This window comes from Peromyscus maniculatus, chromosome 21 (assembly GCF_049852395.1).
Source record: "Peromyscus maniculatus bairdii isolate BWxNUB_F1_BW_parent chromosome 21, HU_Pman_BW_mat_3.1, whole genome shotgun sequence".
NCBI classification, from domain to species: Eukaryota; Metazoa; Chordata; class Mammalia; order Rodentia; family Cricetidae; genus Peromyscus; species Peromyscus maniculatus.
The window spans coordinates 45,138,235-45,158,614 of record NC_134872.1 but is presented as its reverse complement, the minus strand read 5'-3'; the positions used below and the strand labels follow the sequence as shown (position 1 = coordinate 45,158,614).

Here is a 20,380-nt window from a genome sequence, read left to right as displayed (position 1 = left end):
GAAACTTCTATTACACATGTGTTGAGTTATGTTCTCTCTCTCTCTCTTTCTTTCTCTCTCTCTCTCTCTCTCTCTCCTTTTGTGTCCCAGTTTCTCTCTTTCTCCTCTTTTGTGTCCATTTTTCCTCTATATTTCCTGTCTCTTTATAGAAGTCTAGACATATTTTGAATGATTTTCTCATATCAATCTTTGTTCTTTTTCTTTTTTCTTTGTTTATTTTAGTGTGTGTGTGTGTGTGTGTGTGTGTGTGTGTGTGTGTGTGTGTGTGTAGCCCTGGATGTCCTGGAACTCCTGTTGTAGACCAGATTGACCTTGAACTCATAGAGATCTGCCTCCCACATGCTAAGATTAAAGCATGCGCCACAACACCCATCTTCTTTTATTTTCTTTCTTTATGAGTCTTTATATCCAACACATCTAAAGTCCGGTAGTTTTGAATTCTTCAACTACACTAACTGAACTAATGCTGTCCTTTTTAAAAAGGAGCTTAAATTTCATTTCTATTCTTGTAGCAGCACAGTTTGAATAGCTCCTCCCCAAGTAGCTGAGCATCACACTCTGTCACTGCTGTCCATTCCATGCCGTGGAACCCTTTCTTCCTGTTCCCACTCTCCTCACTTGTGAATTGAATCCCCTAAGATAGGCAGGTGGGGTAGGAGTCTGTATGTAGGAGGCTCAGACTTGACAAAGACATACAGAAGGAGCATACAGGCTGAAATATGCCAGATTACCAGAGAAGAGCATGTTCATAATCAGACTACCCAGACACTACACACAGAGAGGCCAAAACCACAAAAATTTGTAAGGCCTGCCTGCTAGGAGCAATAGGTGACTGTTATATTCTGGCCTTGCATCAATTGCATATCCTTATTATGTATCAACCACAGGGATCAGTACAAGGCAGCGGAAGTGATGAGTGGATTTTAGGTAAGGGATTTAGGAAGCAAACAGAAGTAGTTGTCTGATGCCATCATGGCACTGCACTCCTATGTTCCTGGTACTAAGAAGGCAGAGACAGGTTGGTGTCTGAGGATTGTGGTCACCTCTAGCCAAACTGGCCAGTTATAGGTTCAGTGAGAGACCTTGTCTGAAGACATATTGAGAAAGATAGCTGATGTCTACCCTGACCTTAATGTACAAACACACATAAGTATTCACACACACACACACACACACACACACACACACACACACACACACACACACACATGCACACACACATGCACACATGAGTGCCTCCATTTTTCCTATGGAACTGTCAAGAAGTCACAGATTTAAGAAACAAGACAGTTTTCAGTGGAAAGTAATTTGAAAGGATCTCAAATTTGGAAATCAGACCTTTTCACACAGAGCCAAGGTTGTGTGTCGCTTGGGGGTGTTCTTCAGTGATGCAGATGAACAGGCAGTTGCTTAAAAGGGTTCATTGGAAACCTCATACTGTTCTTTCATAAAACATCACTGTGTGGCCTTGTCTGCTCTGGGCTGTTTCTCCTCACTGTGGCCCTGGACAGTGTTAATTACACAAGAGGCACCAGAGACTCAGAATCATCTTTTTCAGATAATTTACAACTGACAGGGAGTAATGATCACGTCATTGTTTCCTTAACCAAGACTATTGATGTAGCATGTGCCCCTGGAGCAGGCTGGGGGATAGAAGGCTTTATCATGGTCCTTCCTACACAGACCCTGTCACCAGATCACACTAATTCACACGATTGCTGTGTCTGGCGCTCCATCTGTCTGAGTAATTAGCCCTGGGCAAACTCTGGGGCATCTGCCATCACTGACTCTTTAACAAAGTTGTGAGTCAAACCAACCCAAAGAAAGTTATCTCTTGTTTGCCCTGAATTCCAGTGGATCCAAGTGCACTGGAAAGAGGGGAGAGGAGGGGAGGGGAGGGGAGGGGAGGGGAGGGGAGGGGAGGGGAGGGGAGGGGAGGGGAGGGAAGGGGATTATACATTGTAGTAATCCTCTGCCCTTGGCTGCAGAGAGTGAACTTCCATCCATTCTGAGATGAATTTTCCTGGTCCTGCGCCTTCCATGCCATTTCCGCTGTTTATTTTGTTGCTTGGCTGCCACGGGCTGAGCTTGACTGTGCTCCACATGTCTGGAAAACATAGCACAGACTACTCTCTTTCTACACACCCTGCTCTTTTTAATAAAAATGTTCCCCTTTTCCTCCTTTAACACAAAATAGTTGATCATAGCATTTGGTAACAGGGAAAACACTAATAATTTAGTTAAAATGAGTCACTTTCGCAACCAAGCTAGAAGCCCCGTGACTCGTAATTATAAGTTCAAAGCCTGGTTGTTTGTTAATAGGAGGAAGTCCAGCCAGAGGGGCTTTCAGCCTGCTCCCTCTGTGTTCTTTATACCCCGAGAGTCCATTATTGCCCAGACTCCCCATAGCTCATTAGGGCAGCTTCCGGACCAGGCACACCGGCGACTCCATCCCAGGACATGAGCCAGTGAACGTTTCCTAGCAGAAAATGTCAGTCTGGCTCCACTCCGGACGCTTCTCCATCATGCTCAATGGCTCCTAGCATCCTCTCTTCCTCTTCCCGCCACCCAACACACTGTGGAGATGAGGGCCCATGCACATGGCATCGGCTTGCCTTCCACAATCCAGTTCTGCTTCTGGCTTGAAAAAAAGAGGACTCTCCTGCCCTCCCTCCCTTCCTTCCTCTTCTTCCTCCTCTTTTTTTAATGCTTCATGACTGTGTGTTTTATTTTCACCATATATATTCACTTTACTTGGTCTGTGTCCTAGAAGGACATGTGCATACATATCTACCTTGCCCATGGATCATATTCACCAGAGGCCCCCAAACCTCCTTTCTCCCTGTTCCTCCTGTTCAGTCACCTTTGTTCCCCTTGCTCCGGCTTTCATGACATATAAAAACATAATTTCATTCATTTATATAAACTCTAGGAACCCTCTATGAGCCTGGCTGAGTTCACTTACTGTGATCACCTCCAGTTGTGTGCATTTCCTGCAAAGGGCACACCTTTGTTTTTCTTGAAGACTGAAAATTTCCCTTGTATGCATGTAAACCTCACTTTCTTCATTCATTCCTCTGCTGATGGATGCTTGTGTTGCTTCCTTAATCCAGCTGTTAATTTTATACACGAGTGAGTGAAGAAATCAGGTAAGCCCTTTCTGGGCCTTAACTACAGGGGCTTTCTCTGTGGTCTGATTGACAAACCCGGAGCCCCTGTGAACAGTCACTCCAGGCCTTTTCTCCCGCCCACCGCCACCATCTCTACCCATTGCGCCCAAGTGCTTCCTGTCATAAGGCATATGTCGTGGACCACCTGTAAATGTCAGACACAGAAAGTGTTCACTCCACGCCATGTAGACAGAACCCTTTGAGTTCTGTTCTGTGCCTGCTGGATTGGGTCTTTCCATCCCCACAGACCCCCTCTCTCCTGGTCTACCATACCCATGCATGCAGACTTGCACACACACATTTACACAATCATATTCACAAGTACACACACACAGAGACACATGTGTGCAGGCCCACACACTTCTACTTCCCATATGAAAGAAAGTCAAGGACTAGAGGAGTCGAGCTCAAGATGGTTTCTAGGGCACACTTTTGTAGGGTTCTTCCTTCAGGATCACCTGGCTTCCTAGAGAGCAAGAAGAAAATCAATTCCAAACTCCCTTTGGCAAGCCAGCTTACTAAAATACCCAGAATGCCTCTGCAGAGAAGCCCCCTTGGAGAAACCATCCTCCTCCTCCCCTGAGTCACACAGCCTCGCTGCTCACTGTCTGTGTCTTCCCGGTCTCTTCCTTTGCAATGCCTCTCTTTGTGGACACACTCTCCTGCAGTCTGGTGGCCTTAGAAGAATGGTGCTGAAGGAGTTAAGGCTTCATTCACCACTGAACTCCTAGCTGCACACATAGTAAGCGCTGTACAGTGGCTCTGTGAGTACTTATTGAAACAATTGATTTGATGTGGTCATGTAGCAAGATAATCCATGCAGATACCTACAAACCATGTATATAAAACAATCCAATGTCTGACATGAGGGAATAGACTATAAGGAAGGTAGATTATGTAGCTATAAAAAGTAATATCCTTGAAGATCTTAATGCACCATAAGGGTTATGAGATAATGTTAAATAAAATAAACAGGCTAAGGAATTGTGTGTGTGTCATCATCGTAACTATGGCTAAGGAGTTGTGTGTGCTTTCATCTTAACTAAGTAATAAAGCAGAGCACAGTATGAACTGGGAGGAAAAAATGCAGCAACTAAGTAAGTGATTGTAGTTGTGTTGTGTTTTCCCAACTTCTTTATACCATTCTATATTTTCCAACTTTTCTGCAACAGGCTCAGTCTAGGGAATGGTGCCACCTACGGTGGTCTGGGTCCATTAACAATCAAGTCGATCCCCCACAGACATGCCCACAGGCCAACCCGATATAGACAATTCAGAAGCTGTATTCTCAGGAGGTTCTAGGCTGTGGCAAGTTGATAGTTAAAAGCTAGCTATCACTAACCAGGAAGTAGCACCTGTTACCACCATTCATGGCTGACTGAGGGCATCCCACACACTTCCTGACTGCGCTGCACACTGCTTCCTAAGCTCTGCTAAAATAAGAACAGAAAGCTGACCACTGGCTTTGAAATGTTAAGGTCCTTGTGGATCTGGGAAGATGAGTTTCAGTGGAATAGATGGACAGTTTGCAACTTCATTGAAAGAAAGAGATGTAAGGCTGTTGAGATGGTGAATGCTGAAACCCTGGCTGAGGCATTTTGTGGTGTGTGGAAAGGATCAGAGAAGCAGAAAGAGAACTGGATGATAAATGGGGTAAAGAGACAACATCGTGAGAGCATGTTCCCCTAAAGATAGCAATGTCCCCTCTGCCCATCCCTCTGTGTGCTCATCCCACTGTGAGTAGTGATCTTCCCAACTACTTCAGTGGTAGAGTCAAGGTTTATGAACAAGGATGCTCTAACCTGCCATTTTTGTACCTACAAGTTTATATCAACATCTATCTGTAACCCATTCACCAGGGGTTTTTTAAACATGCTGATGGGAACAATCCAAAAAAATAGGGAAGAGTTGCTTAGGCCAGAGAGGGGGGCGGGATACTGGAAGGAAGAAGGCCTAGGAGGGCCTGGGTACCACAGCCTGGACAGAGGAAGGGTTAGCCTTTGAAAGAATAGTGGGCGCCGGTTCCACTGTCTGCAGAAGGGAGGCTAAGTGCTGAGTATCCGGAGCCCACAGGCAGGCGCTGTGTGGGAAGATGAGGAGAGGGGGCTGCTGAGGAAGGAACGGGGTGGCTGTGGTGGAGAAGCTGAGAACAGAGAAGCTGTGGAGCCAGCCTGGGTGTTAACACCACTCCTGCCCACTGCACAACCCACAGTTCCTATTCCCTTCAGAATCCTCCTGTGGCATTAAAATGGTTCGTGTACTCCAAACAGCTTGCAGTGGGTGGGCTTTCAAATGCCTTACCGTCCCCCATAACGATAATTATAACTCCTTCTTCCACTTTCACTTTTGAAGTGTTTATCCATCCATCCTGTCAGACTTTTAAACAAATGATTCACAGCTGATTGTATATCGGAAAATTTATATGTAGAAAAAAATGCCTGCGAGTTGAACATACAGTTTAGCAGTGCCATTTGTAAGAAAAGGCACTTTCACCAGAGACGCTCCATCTCTGGTCATCTCTTCAGTCAACAGAGCTTGTTTGCAGTGTCTACAGTATTCCAGGTGGTGAACTTGGAGCTGTATGCTGAGGAAGGCTGGTAGAGGAGGACGTTGTAGCAAAGCATCTCCCAGAAGGCAGAGAGTAGCTCTGAGATGGGGTTTGCTCTCGAGGGAAGGTGATGTTGGACAAAAGACAGACTTTCAGCCACACGTTGAGGAAATCCCGGGCCTCTAATGTACAGCGCTGTGTAGCTATCTTAGGACACTAGCCAGTTACCAATGCTGTGGTGTATACAGGACACTTAAAGGGGGAGCCAAACTGTTACCATGCACAGGGAACTTCCTTAACTCCCTTGATTATTCTCATTGCACAGCACATCCATACATCAGCTCAAGTTGTACAGCTCACAGGTATGTACTCTGGTTGCCTATCCTTGAGCGATGGTCCCATTCTGTAGAGAAATGAAGGAGAGCTGTGGAGTCAGACCCAGGAACAAGGTCTATAATTTACTGCGCAGTCTCAGTTGACTTACTTTCGGTCTCTTTCAGCTTCTACTACCTAACCTCTAAAATGGGCCAATAGCAAGTGGGTAACAGGGCCACAGGGAGAATGAAATGATGCAGCCGAGGGGAGGCCTCTGACACATATGATGTTCTAGAAAGCCCAGTTCACACCAGCAGAGTTGTGGGGATTACATCACTTCCCTGTCACACAGAATGGGAGCGTGCACGTGCACACACAATAAATAAATAAATAAATAAATAAGTAAATAAATAAATAAATAAATAAATAATTCCCCCACCTTTTCCCCTAAATGATGAGCACAGACATAGTGAATTTTTAATTGGTTCACCACATCCTCTGACCTAGGGAGGCATCAAATTTGCTTGAGTTCATACATAATTAGGGGATGCTGCATTGGCATTGGGGAGGTTGCTTTTTTTTTTTTTTTTTGCTACTGAGACAAGATAAATCTTAATTTTTCTTTCAAAATATATGCGGATAAAGACTGGAATGTACTGCATTGCTAACTTAGATGACAGGGACACTCCCTCATTTAAGAGATTGACAAGCCATGTCTATGATACTTAAGCCACTGTCTCCAGAACACAGTGATGAGAGGACCCTTCTCCCCATGGGACACTGGGGTCCTGCTAACTGTCCTTTGGAAGTAACTCAGGACATTGCAGACTCAGAATCCTGTGAGTTCAGGGATGCAGAAGCTGAAGAGGAAGGCAGGCTCTCTATTTAGAGGGTCTGTCAGCTACTTGTCCCTTCACTTACAGGGTCAGGGCACACAGGTCCTGCCACCCGAATCCTGGGCATGGGACTGGACACTGAGGCCCTTTCAGAACATCTGCATCAGTGGACTGGAGAGGACCAGGAGCACTTGAGAGCCCAGGCCTACAGGCCCCAGCAGCTTCCTTCAGATTGCTAATTTAGCTTCAAACCCCAGGAATGCCAGCAGGACCCAGACTGCTTTCCAGGCTCAGTGCCCACATCTGTCCACTGTCTTCTCTGGATGGTACTCATGGGTACTTTGTCTTGGATGAGAATATTTACAACATAAAAACCCTAGAGGGGCTCAGCAGAGAAAAGTGTCTTCTGTGGTCGACCTTTGGATCACTGTTGAGGGGTCTTCGTGATGCTTTCTAGATGATGCTTTCTAGAAGCTTCCCTTCCTAATGATGCTCAGTGTCCGCTTGCTCAGCATGCTGAGCCTTTCTCTGCTGACTGTGGGGAAAGTTGGAGCCAGAGCCACAGGAGCAGGAGGATGAATCAGACACGGTTACTAAAGCAAAAGGAAAATACACTGGCCTTGAGCATGCTGCCCCCAGTCCCACCCAGCCTACCAGCTCCGCACTGCTGGGTTCATGGAGGATGCCCGCGGCATGTGTGACTTCTGGCACTAGGAGTCAGGAACCCATTTGATTTATTTAAATGTGGTGTCACCATTGGGTGGGTCTCCTAAGGTTTATGTGGCTTTCCACTTCACATTTTCCTTTTGCTCTCCTCCCCGGCGCTCTTGCCAAGCCTATGTGCTGCTGTCTGGTCCAAGTCAGTGCTGAGGATCTTCTAATTGCAGGCTGTCCTCTGTCATCATTCATGTGGCAACCCAGGAAACTCCAAGGAAGCTCCTCATCTGAGAACTTTAGCCCAGGTGATAGCAATGGTTGAATACAGACCTTTGACTCCCAAGCCTTGGGCCACTGGCCTATTCCAGAAGTTGTCAATCAAAAGCAGGGAATCAGTTAAATGAGCATCATCCTTGACCTTGCCAAAGATCCACTCTGTGTTCTTGACATCTGCAGTCACTTTGGCCGTGGCTAAGCGGTTTTTTGTTGTGTTTTTTCTCTTCCTCTCATCCTCAGATTCCATATCCCACTGGACCCACCCAGCAACCCCTTAAATTGTAGCTGGGCTAATCATGGCCCTTTCAAGTGAACAGAATCGTGGCAAATGACACTGTTTTCTATGGTGACCTCTATCACCCTGGTGGCAGAGAATATGGGGAAAGGACTCCTCATTATCCACCCACAATCTTCTCAGTGATGGGAGCACTCAAAGGCGAGGCTACCCCTGGGGGGGGCGTGGCGTGAGGGGGAACAGGAGTGCGGCAGCGATGATCCATATGCCAGCTCCTGAAGCGACAAAACAAAAGGCACAGAGATGAAGAAGGGGGACAGAGGAAGCTCATTAAATGCCACTTGTCATTTAATTGGCTCATAATCTGGAAGCCACCTCTTGAAGAAAGAGCATTTGAGGGCAAGCCTGCCCAAAGAGCTTGCCCAAAATGCCAAGTCTGTAATGAGTTTCTCTGGCAGAGAATTCTGTGGGTTGCTAGCAGTACTTCCATGGGTGTGAGGAAGGAAAGCAGCCACCTGGGGCTGAAGATTTGTTCTTTCAAGTGCCCCCAGACATCCCTCCTCACTAAATCCTCCCCATGGCAGGGAGGAAGGTAAGCTGGTGTCTCAGCTGCCCCTCTGATCTTCCTCAGAAATGGTCCACATCTCTGTATGCATATGTGTGTGTGTGTGTGTGTGTGTGTGTGTGTGTGTGTGTGTGTGTGGTGTATATAAATGTTGACATAGGTGTGTGCATCTGTGTGTGCAACTATGTGCAAGTGTATAAAGGCCAGAGGTCAATGTGGAGTATCTTCCTCAGTCACTCTCCACCTTAGTTTGAGGGGGGGTCTCTTACTGAACCTGGAGCTCATGAATTTGGCTAGGCTAGCTAGCCAGTAAAGTCCAGGGAGCTGCCTGCTCCTACCTCTCAAGCTCCTGGCTTTTGTGTAAGCTACGAATCCAAACTCAGGTCTTCTTGCTCACACAAGCACTCTACCAGCAAGCCTTCACCTCAGCTCCAGTCCACATCTCATTGAGATCTCGGCTGTAGTTGGAAGTTTTCCTGTGTCCCAGCTGGCCAGCCGGTGGTCAGAACAAATCTCTCCCACTCGTGTCCCCCAAGTAAACACACAGAGGCTCATATTAATTATAACTGCTCGGCCATTAGCTCAGGCTTATTGCTGACTAGCTCTTACACTTAAATTAACCCATAGTTCTTATTTATGTTTAGCCACATGGCTTGGTACCTTTTCTCAGTTCTGCCTTGTTATCTTGCTTCCCCTGTGTCTGGCTGGTGACTCCTGACTCAGCCTTCCTCTCCCCAGAATTCTCCTTGTCTCCTCGCCCCACCTATGCTTCCTGCCTGGCTACTGACCAATCAACATTTTATTAAATTAGTTTACAAGGGTATTATCCCACAGCATTTCCCCTTTTTTTGTCTAATAAAAAAATAAAAGTTATAACTAGTATAAGAAAAACTATATACAATAAGTACAATAACCATATACAATATATACAAGCAATAAATACATCAACAATGTCTAGTCCATTTGCATTTGACAAATTCAGAGACAATATTACATTATCTATTCTATTTTGGTGAGTTCAAAATGTACCTAATTAACTTTCTCTTCTATCTTGTATTACCAACAGAAAACTATCTTATAATGTCTTTCAAACTTACGCACTTAACACCTCTTTCTTAATGAGTTTCTTTTCTGAATTTCTTAACAAGGAAAACTGTAACTACAACTATCTAATCTTCAACTCCCTCAGTGACCCGTGAAAGAAATAATATTACCTAGTAAAACATGAAGGGCAAACAAGCGACTTCCAAAAAATGAGTTATGACAGAAACAGCCAGCTTCGTGGATAGTTATCTGAGGTTTCTCTGCCAAATATTCTACAGGACACATTTACTTCAAAGAGGAAGATGGGCATTGAAGACACTCCATATGGAGTTTATCTTCTTCTTGACAAAAATAGCCATTTGGACAAGAAACTGTTCTTGACTGGACTGCTTGATAAAATGTTGTATTGACTGGACATTCAGGACCCATAGGAAGGTGACTACTAAATTTGCCAAAACAAGGCAAAATGGTCCTTCAGGTTCCTGAGTCACAGAGGAGACTGCCAGGCATTCTCAGGACACAGAGAAAAGTAACTGAGAGATGAGGCTGGGCTGAAGATGGATGCTCCAGTGTTGCAGAGGAACTTTGGATGACTGTCCAGGCAGGCAGCTGTCTCTCTCATTCTGGATTTTTGGAAGTTGCTTACAATGTACTTCCTGTTTACTTAGGTAATATTATATACTTCTGGGATCTTTGATATAGTTGAAGACTAGATAGTTAAAATTTTCCTTTGTTATGATAAAAAGTAAATTAGATATGAAACTTTAGACTCACAAATATAGGATAGATAGAATATTTTCTTTAATTTTGCCAAATACAAATAGACTAGATATTGTAACTGTAATTCTTGCTTGATAACTGTTCTATTATATGGAATTTTACTATGTTAAAGTTAAAACCTTTCTTTTTGATTAGACAGAAAAGGGGAAGTGCTGTGGAATGTCATTCTGTATGCTGTGAATGTGTGTTGCTCTGATTGATTGATAAATAAAATGCTGATTGGCTAGTATCCAGGCAGGAAGTATAGGCAAAATAAACAGACAAGGAGAATTCTGGGAAGAAGAAGGGCTGAGTTGGGAGTCACCAGCCAGACACACAGGAAGCAAGATGACAAGACAGAACTGAGAAAAGGTACCAAGCCATGTGGCTAAACATAGATAAAAATTATGGTTAATTTAAGTGTAAGAGCTAGTCAGTAATAAGCCTGAGCTAATGGCCAAGCAGTTATAATCAATATAAGCCTCTGTGTGCTTGCTTGGGGGACATGAGTGGGAGATACTTGTCCTGACCACAGGCCAGGCAGGACACAGGAAAACTTCCAGACACACTGAGCCCTCTACTCTCCAGTGCATTTGTCCAGCGCAGCATCAAGGGCTCCTTTGCTCTCCATTCTGGAGTAGATTATTGACTTGCCCTTTGCCCCAGAGTCTCTGATTGGGGCCTCACTTCCTCATTATGACCCCAAGGACAATCCTTGTCCAAGTCAAGAGTCTTGAGACTGTCAGAAAACTAACCATTCTTTGGGTCTTCATACACCCCCTGAATTTCTTGTCTCGTGTCTCACCTTGACAGACTGTCTCCTCCCCTCCCCCATCTCCACTTCAACACTCATCTAAGCCACCTCCTTCACATTCCCAGGCCCATTCTTCCAACTTAGGCACACACCCAGGGATGGAATTTTCTAATTGTTTACAGAAAGATAGTCATATATATTTCATGCAATTCAACAAATATTTAGAAATTTTCTTGCCTGTAAAAACCTTCAGGGGCTGGAGAGATGGTTCAGCTGTTAAGAGTACTGGCTGCTCTTTTAGAGGATCTGGTTTTGATTCCCAGCACCCACAATGCAGCTCAATCCAGTGCCCTCTTCTAGCCTGTTTGGGCACTACTCAAGTACATACACATAAAATACAAATAAATATTTAAAACCTTGTATTTGATGCCATACAAAGGTATGCTCCATGCCTGCCCGTGGCCTGGCATCCTTGGACAGTCACAGTGTATCAGACCATTCCGTTACCTATCGTTTCAAAAGTTTCCGAGCACCAAACCCCCTCTCACTCTGGAAGCCACCTCTCTCTGCCCTGTACTTTTCAACACTTCCTATTGGTCTTCTTTTCTTCCCCCTCTTCTTGAGTCAGAGGGAACTGGAGCTCTGCATGAAGCCATGTCTCCCAAAGAAAATATATTTTTGGCTCTCTGTGCACAAAATCACTTTTCAGCATGGGTAAAGAACCCTTCCTTCATCCTTTTCCTCTGGTCAGTTCTGAAGCAATAGCTTAAGCAGTAGTAGGTTGTGTGAGAAGAGCCAGGAAAATACGCTGAGGTCCACATGCCCCAGACCAAAGGAAATCAGAGACAGCAGATCCAAGACAGAAGCAGAAGTTCCCCACGGCCCCACCGTGTTCTTTCCACTCAGTTTTCATGGGACGGACCCTGTGTTAGCTTCTAGCATGGGGAGAGCTTCCAAATGCTCTGAGCTATGTTCTGCAGCAAAATAAGGGATTCAGTTTTATGGTGATTTAAAAAAAGAGAGAACATTAAGAAGGAGGCAAGGGGGCTAGAGAGATGGCTCAGCAGTTAAGAGCACTGGCTGCTCTTCTAGAGGTCCGGGGTTCAATTCCCAGCACCCACATGGTGGCTCACAACCATCTGTAACTCAAGTTCCAGGGGATCAGATGCCCTCTTCTTGGCCTCTGTGGGCACCAGACATACATGTGGTACACAGACATATATGCAAGCGAACACTTAAAATAAATAAATGTTTAAATAACAAGGGGATGGGGGACATTGTATAATAATTGAATGCCTTCAGACCCCCAAGAGCACTGTGACACATCCCTTAATGGCTGCCGTTCCTAACTGAGCACTCTAAGTCACTATCACAAGTAGACAAGTGCTCTGTCTTCGGGCTGGACAATATTTCCCAGCTAACCACTGGAGAATGCAGTGTTGTTGGGGGACATATCTATCCAGTTTAAATGGTTCTGTGGCTCACCAAGCCAGGTGGCTTCTGGTAGCCATCACATTTTCTGCAGTTTGGTGTTGGTACCTGTGACTTAGAATTCCCTGTAAGTGAGCAAAGTACTAGAAAGCACAACAGGTAAGAACCCCTAAGTCTCAGGCCTCGGTGAGGAACTGATTCTGAAACACTGGGATGGAGACCAGGGGAGTTCTATGTTTTACAGACCCTGTTAGCTGTCAACAAATTACAGGATTTCTCTTTGCTCCCCTGAGATCGTGTATTTGTGTAAAAGCTTCTTAGAGTTGGGGTGCATGGCTAACAGTGGGCTACAAGACACAGTGATTCATAGTAGGGAGAAGAATGTTGGATTTCAGCTTCATAAGGCAGAAGGTGTGAGCCTACCCAGCGGGGGCATGGTGGCAGAGGGGACCAGGGACACATGCATCACATAGCCTGTGATGTCACAGTTTATTTTGCAAAACAAAAGCCACAGGTTGGGTGTGGCAGAGGAACGGCTGTAACCTCAGCCCTGGGGAGGCTGAGGCTGGATCGTGAGTTCAAAGTCATCCATATACATTGATCTCTAGCACAGCATATAGCCCAGGCTGGTCTTGAACTCCTTATAGCTGAAGATAACCTTGAACTCTGGATCTTCTGGCCTCTACCTCCCAGATATTAGGATTGCGGTGCATGTGTGACGTCTCCCCTCCCACTGGGATCCAAAACCTCTTCCCCAGCAGACGCTGCCCCGCCCTGAAGGATGCTTCCGCCTCCCAGCAGCCTTCCCCAGTCCCACAGCGGCAGAGCAGGCTGCAATGCAATCATTTGTTCCCTTTTATTTCTCCCTGGCTGGACTCTGAGCACTTTAAACATCACCCTCAAAGCTTCAATCCACCCGTCCAATTACACATCTCTGTTGCATGCCTGGGCCATGCCAAAGATGAATCAACACCTCTTGAGGGAAGCAATAGATAGATGCCTGTCCCTCAGCAAGGTGAGCTCGCAAATACAGTCTGCTCCCTTTCTCTTTCTCGTGCATGTGATGTGTGTTTAAGGCTGGAGCTGCTCACAGGAGGAAGAGCGTAATTCCTAAACCCAAAGAGGAACAGAAAAGCAGAGAGGACTCTTCCATAGAGGAAAGTGTTCTTTAAATTGGGGGGTGACCCCAGGTCGAGCGTATCTATAATCAGAAAAGAGGTAGACATAGTCTATGAGCAAGGACAGGGGCAGCCAGGCGGGAGGCTGAGATGGAGATGAAGCTCCCACCCATCAGCTGCTTGTGGTGTCCATCCCTCAGGCATCCCGGAAATCTCTGCAGAATCCAGGCCCTGCTTCCCCTTTGGATAAGCCACTGATGTTGGCTTCAGGGCTTGGAAAACCAGTTGCCAGGTTTCAGCTGTTTACTTCCCAGTCATGGTCACCACAGTCAAGCCACCCAAATTCCAGAATGCAGTCTTCAGGTTGGTAGGAACCCTGGTGCCATCTTCCAGGTGGCAAGCCCAGGCGTGTTCTTATCTTTTCAGTGATCCAATCTTCAAAAAACAATGATTCATATCTTCCATGTTACACTGAAGGATCCTATAGCAGAATCTTCTAGATTCTCTAAGGACGTGCCCTCCGTATCCTTCCTGCTCCCACAACCCCTCTCAGGGACAACCCAGGGCCTGTCCAGCTGATCACAAGTTCTCCCCAGACTTACTGCCTCAAGAATGCCATGGGCACTGTCCTCATAACAAAGACAGCAGGAGCTGGAGGAGAGAGGGCCAGGCTGTGAAGTTTCCCCTTCACTCCATCCCTGCTGCAGCCTGAGGGGTGGAAGCCTCTGGGGAGCAGCCTGAGGGTCCCACAGAAAGCAGCAGTGTGTCGTCTGTGGAGCTAACGCTGCGTCATGAAGCACACAGTGTTACAGATGAGCGTAGCCTGGGGACCGGAGGTAGAGGGCTTCACTGGAGAGCTGTGCCCCAGAGCCCTGGAGCTGAACTTGATGAGTCTCACGCCAACCAGTTCCCACCAGATCCAGGAGAGTGCGGGACAGATGGAGACAGAAAGAGGCCCTGACTCAAGAGGGTGGAGGGCCATGCGCCTCAAGCGTCACCACCCAGACATTCCTCCTGTCGCTATTTTTATCACAGTGATCATGAAATTGGTGTCAGATGGGCTGGTCCAGTTCCTCACACGGAGGACAGGAGATATCATCGGAGCTCTTTCCAGGAAGGAGATGCTGCATGAGGCCATTAAGAATGGGTCTCTCAAAGCCTGGGTTTCACCATAAACCTCACCAGCCCTGGCCTGTGTTCCTATCACCATAAGAACAGCCTCACCACCCCACCCACTTCAGTCCTGGCCCTGGGAACTTGACAGACGCAGATTGTCTTCTGAGTGCAGATTCTGAACCAAACACTGGGGGGTCAGATAAAAATATGGTATGTGGCCCTGGAGGAATTTGCGTTTCACTGAAAAGGAATGCCATGTACAGAGACAGTGTCTGCCGGACTGCCTGGTGGATAGAGGCTCTGGTCTGTGTGGGCTCAGGGAAAGCTTTGGTGGGGATGGTGGGGTTGACAGCTAAGGCTGACTCTTCAAAGATCAGCAGAGGTGTTGGAAAAATAGAAGAGAAAGAGCCTTCTGGATGTGGGGTGGGGAGGAGAAAGGCAGAATTTTTTTTTTTAAATGAAAGATTGCTGGCCTAGTATGGATTCTCGAGCCAGATGAAGGGCCGTAGAGTGTTGCCCAAACCTGGGACATCACTCCACGGCAGGCGTGAGGCCGCTCCCTTCCCAAATCAGGCTTGGGCCTACCCAACTCTACAGAGACAAAGGCCACAATACCATAAAGTCAGTCAAGCTTCTGTCCCGCCCCCCCCAAAAAAAAAACTGTCTTCTTAGAAATCATGTGACCGGCAGTCTGCTAATCTGACTGGTGACTTGGAGAGCCCCTGTGTGCTCCCCTCCTCACCCTCCTCACCCTCCTCACCCCTCCACCAGCTGCTGCACTTCCTCTCTTGACTCTCCCTCCCTCCCCCATACTCAAGCTATGTAAGCCAACCCCACCATTTCAATAAACAGTCCTCCGGAACCGGGACATTCATACCGGGCCACTGGAGACCTGCTCCCCAGCTCCTCTGCATCCTGGGACTGCCAGTGCACGTTAGAGTCTGGGGACCCACAGCCTAGCATGCACTAAGCCCTGATCTGAGTTCCTTTCCTAGCATAAACCAAGTGTGGTTGGCACACACCTGTAACCCTAGTACTTGGGAGGTAGAGGCAGGAGGGTCGAGAAGGCATGGTCATCCTTGGCTATGTAGCAAGATCAAGGTCAGCCTGAGCTACATGAGATCCTGTCTCAAAAGACAAAAACCTGTAGAGTATCCAAAGCCTAGCTGTCACTGAGGTGTCCCTGAGGGACCCAAGTACACATCTGCTCAGTGGGGAAGCCTCCTGTATCCTCTAAAGGGCCTCCTTCCTGAGGCTGGGCTCCAGAACTGGTGCTGAGGGCAGAGCCAAGCTGTGGGGTTGGCCTGTGAGTGGCAGTGGCAAATTAGGGTGTTAAAGCTGGGCATAAACTCGGGACCTCCCACCATGGGCTTTGGAATGGAGCGTATAACTAACTCCTGGCTAAGGACCAGGACCCTCTTCACCAGCCATAGGAAGTAAGGCTGGATTGTTAAATAGAAGCTAGAAGCTAAGCAGAACTTTCTAGATTCTGTACCTTTCATCTGGACTCTAATTGTGTAACTAAATATCTGGAATTCAGAGAGAAATTTAACGACCCGAAATGGGGCATGAGGAGAAAACAGGAAGAGCTGTGCCACCAAGGGATGGCAGGAAGTGGATTCACAGATGTGCTCACCATCTGAGGCCTGGAGGCCTGGTTCTCATTTCCTCTGACCAGGCATTCCAAGCCCCACCCCCGCCCCTTGAGTCATGTGGACTCAGGCACAGCCTCTGGTCAGGCACCACCTGTCTGGCCAGCCTCTACCAAGACCAGCTTTATGATCCGAATAAAGTGGTAGTGAAATTAATGGCATCCTGATGATGTGACTGAAGCCATCCCCTTGTGTCTCCAAATAGGAATGAGAGAGGAGATGTCCCTGGGACGCCAGGAGGCTTTTGAAATTTTCAAGAGGGACCACGCTGACAGTGTCACCATCGAAGACAACAAACAGATTCTGAAGCAGAGGTAAGATCCAGTCAGAGTAGCTGTCCCCTCCCCCAGGCTTAGGTAGGCCAGTCCAGAGACTTCCTAGTCTGTCCTTCTAACTAGTCAGCCTAATGTCTGCCAGAAAGTCCAATGTCTACAGTTTCACATTTCCCTGCATGCACCCTGTTATAGTTCTCTTCCATGTGTGAGCTTCCCCATCCCAGTACTGCTGGGGTAAGCCACTGGCGGGTCAGGGGTCGGCTACGGATAGCATTAGCACTATGGACAACGCTCACATTGTATGTGTTCTCATCAGCCTAGAGCTCTTACAAATGCCCTCAGCATCTTCAGGGGCAAAAATTCAAGCTGGGAGCTGGCTCAGTGGGTAAAGGCTTGCTATGTAAGCATGGGGACCTGTGATCCAGTCACCAGCACCATGCCCCTGTAATCCCAGCACTGGGAAGACAGAGAGAGAAAGCAGGTTCTCTGGGACTCGGTGGCCAGCCAGTCTAGTCAAACAAATGGGGCCCCAGGTCAGCTTTTAAAACAAAGTAATAGAAGACAATGGAATTGGCCTCTGGTCTACACATACACAATTTTTTAATGTGTAGACAAAATCACATTTTTAGGTCCTCCATATTTTTGTAAAATCAAGAGTTGGAGTAGATGAGCAGGCCTGAGCAGAGAGGTGAAGGTTTAACATGACTGCTGCCTGGAGGAGTGAGAGACTCAGCTGGGAAGGGCCAGAGGACAAACTCGGACTGACGGCTCCTTCCCCAGGGCAGGGGCAGATCTCAGAGCTCCTCGGGAATCCAGTAACACAACTCATATCCAACACTCTGGAGAGCAGTCCAGGTCCTCTCAGTCCGGAGAAGTGTGTGCACCTTGTGACCTATCAATTCTATTTGGGGGTAAATATCCCACTTGGGCTCCTAAAAGTGCACATAGAACCTTCATGGCCACACTGCTTGTAGTTAGCTATAGTTGGACATACTCCAGGTTCCCGTGCTGAGCAGCTGACAGTTAATATAACAGAAAGTCCGTGGATTAGGATGTAGTGTGGTGGCGGTGGGGGTGATGGATTAGATATGTGTATGTCAACAAGGATAGATCTTAAAGGCACAACACTAGGAAGGAACACAGTTCCAAAACATTACAGATGGACCAGCCCAAAACCAAACCGAGACCCGTACAAACAGATCCACGTGAGTGTACCATGCAAAGGGAAGTCCTGGGGGTCGGGGGTAGACAGACGGCTCCCTGGTTAAGAGTGATTGCTACTTAAGCATCAGGGCCTGATTTCAGATCCCAGCACCCATGTAAGACTCTGGACTTGGCCACTCAGGCACCTCTCACTCTAGTGCTGTGCGGGGTGGAAACAGGAAGGTCCCTGGAGCTACCAGCACAGCTCTGACTCAGGGAGAGATGCTGTCTCAAAGGAATAACGTGGAGGCTGATAGAGTGGGACCTGGTGTCCTCCTCTGACCCGGACATATACACAGACACTCACATCCAACACACACGTACACACACCACACATAAAGAATGGAAGCTGGAAGGAGGGGTGGATAAAAGCAATCAGAGCCAATGACCAAAACCAGGGGAAGGAGGAAGAGAGTGAGTCTGGGAAGAACCAGAGACTCTCCCTGGAAGCACGGACGGACACACACTGGCTTCAGTCTTAGCATCTGAGACAGAAGGTATTCAAACCTGCTGACGCTTCTGCTCCCCTGCATGCCACACGTTCCTGACATGGCCAGGGGGATGTCAGAGCAGGCTACCTTCCTTGGGTGTCTGGAAACAAGATTGTCAGCTGGACGGCAGCTGCTCCCTCCTCTAAGACAGCTCTCCACCGAGCCCTAAGGCTTCTTTGACAGCTCATAGTCATGAATTCCTAGTGAAACGATCCCAGGAGATAGATACCCAGCTCAACCAAGCCGGGGTCCAACTCCCCAGACACTCATGTAACTAGGTATGGATTGAGCATCCCTTTTCTGTAAATGGATTCCACTAACAACCTGATTTGGAAACCACTGATCCAGAGTGTTCAGCAACCTTGACATCCAGAGCCTTGGAAGGAGGAGTCCCTTAAAAAAAATTCAGAGGACCTGGGAAGATGGTCCTGTGGGTAAAATGCTTTTCCATGCAGGCATGGGGATGTGAGTTCAATCCCCAAACCCCACTTTTATTATTATTATTATTATTATTATTATTATTAGTAGTAGTAGTAGTAGTAGTAGTAGTAGTAGTAGTACAGTGGTACAGTAGGGTGTGTTTATAACACCAGAACTGGGGAGGTGGAGGCTGGTGGGAACGGGGGAGGTGGAGGCTGGTGGGAACGGGGGAGGTGGAGACTGGTGGGTTCGCAGGGCTCAGCAACCACTAGCCCAGCTTACTAGACAAGTTCCAGCTAGCGAGAGAACTTATTTCAAAAATCAAGTGGCAGTGCTAAAGGAATGATACCCAAAGCTGACTTCAGTCTACACCTGTGTGTGCGCCCACACACACACACACACACACATACACACACACACACACACACACACACACACATACACACACACATACACACACACATACACACACATACACACACACACACACACACACACACACACACACACACATGCACACACACACACCGATGATACTTTATGTACCCAAGTTTAAAAACCACTGACACAGCAGATGTATTTCATTTTCCCTTCTCTAAAATCATCATGGCTCCTGGCTGTTTTGGGCTTGTACGTGAGTCTGGACCTGTTTCTGGTGGGGAAGGGGGTCATGGTATCCAGGGTGAGCATGTGTGGGTCTCTCAGAGGCTTCTCCATACAGTCGGTAGAGTTCTGATAACCTAAGCAGCCATCAGGATTTTACTGAAAACACATCTTATTTGCCCATAGTGGGCAATGCTACCAATGCTCCTGTCTTCCTCTCAGCCATTGTGCGAAGGAATTAGCAAGACTCACACAAAACTCTCTGAAAAAGAGGTCTGCCCAGCAATAAACCTAACGAAAAGGCAGGAGACCAGCCCATTCTAAAAAGGAAATTCTACATCTGTTAATGTTAATATAATTGAAGTCATTAAGGAACTACTTCATGCCAAGAGGCAATGGGGTACCACCTGGAGCCCCCTTCTCTCTGGACCTACTTCTTATCCCCTTTCACAGAGATTATTCAGTTGTTAGAGATTACTGGCGCTCACAAGGAATGGGATGAATACATCTCACAAAGGGGAATTATTAGATTGGCTTACAGGATACAGTCTGGGGAGTCCAACAGGGGCCATCTGCACACTGAAGAGGCTGAGAATTCAGTTGACAAAGCCCGATGATTCAGCAGCTCCAGTCCAAGCCCACAGCCTGGAGATCTGACTGTCATTGGTAGTGCGTCCATGTTGGAAGGCAGAAGAAGCTGGAGTCCAGTGCCAGTGGATGACTGTCAGGGGCAGTCACACATGCTGCCTTTCCCCAGGACATCTTCAAACCCAGGCCACCTGATGGAAGATGCTGTCAGCTTGGAGAGAGAGTCCTCCATCCTCATTTAATCCTCTCTGGAAATATCCTCACAGACATACCAGAGATGTGTCTCCTGGGTGAGTCTAGACCCATACATGTGCACGCACACAT

At 47.2% G+C, this 20,380-nt stretch overlaps 1 protein-coding gene across 3 annotated transcripts in view; it reads left to right on the top strand.

Moving 5' to 3' along the window:
• Kif6 (kinesin family member 6) overlaps positions 1-20,380 on the top strand; it is a 323,542-nt gene that overhangs the window by 215,406 nt on the left and 87,756 nt on the right. For all 3 annotated transcript variants that reach the window (XM_042265864.2, XM_076557587.1, XM_076557588.1), the window contains one exon: positions 16,682-16,790. In XM_042265864.2, coding sequence (XP_042121798.2) covers positions 16,682-16,790 — 109 coding nt within the window. The remainder of the gene's footprint in view (positions 1-16,681; positions 16,791-20,380) is intronic.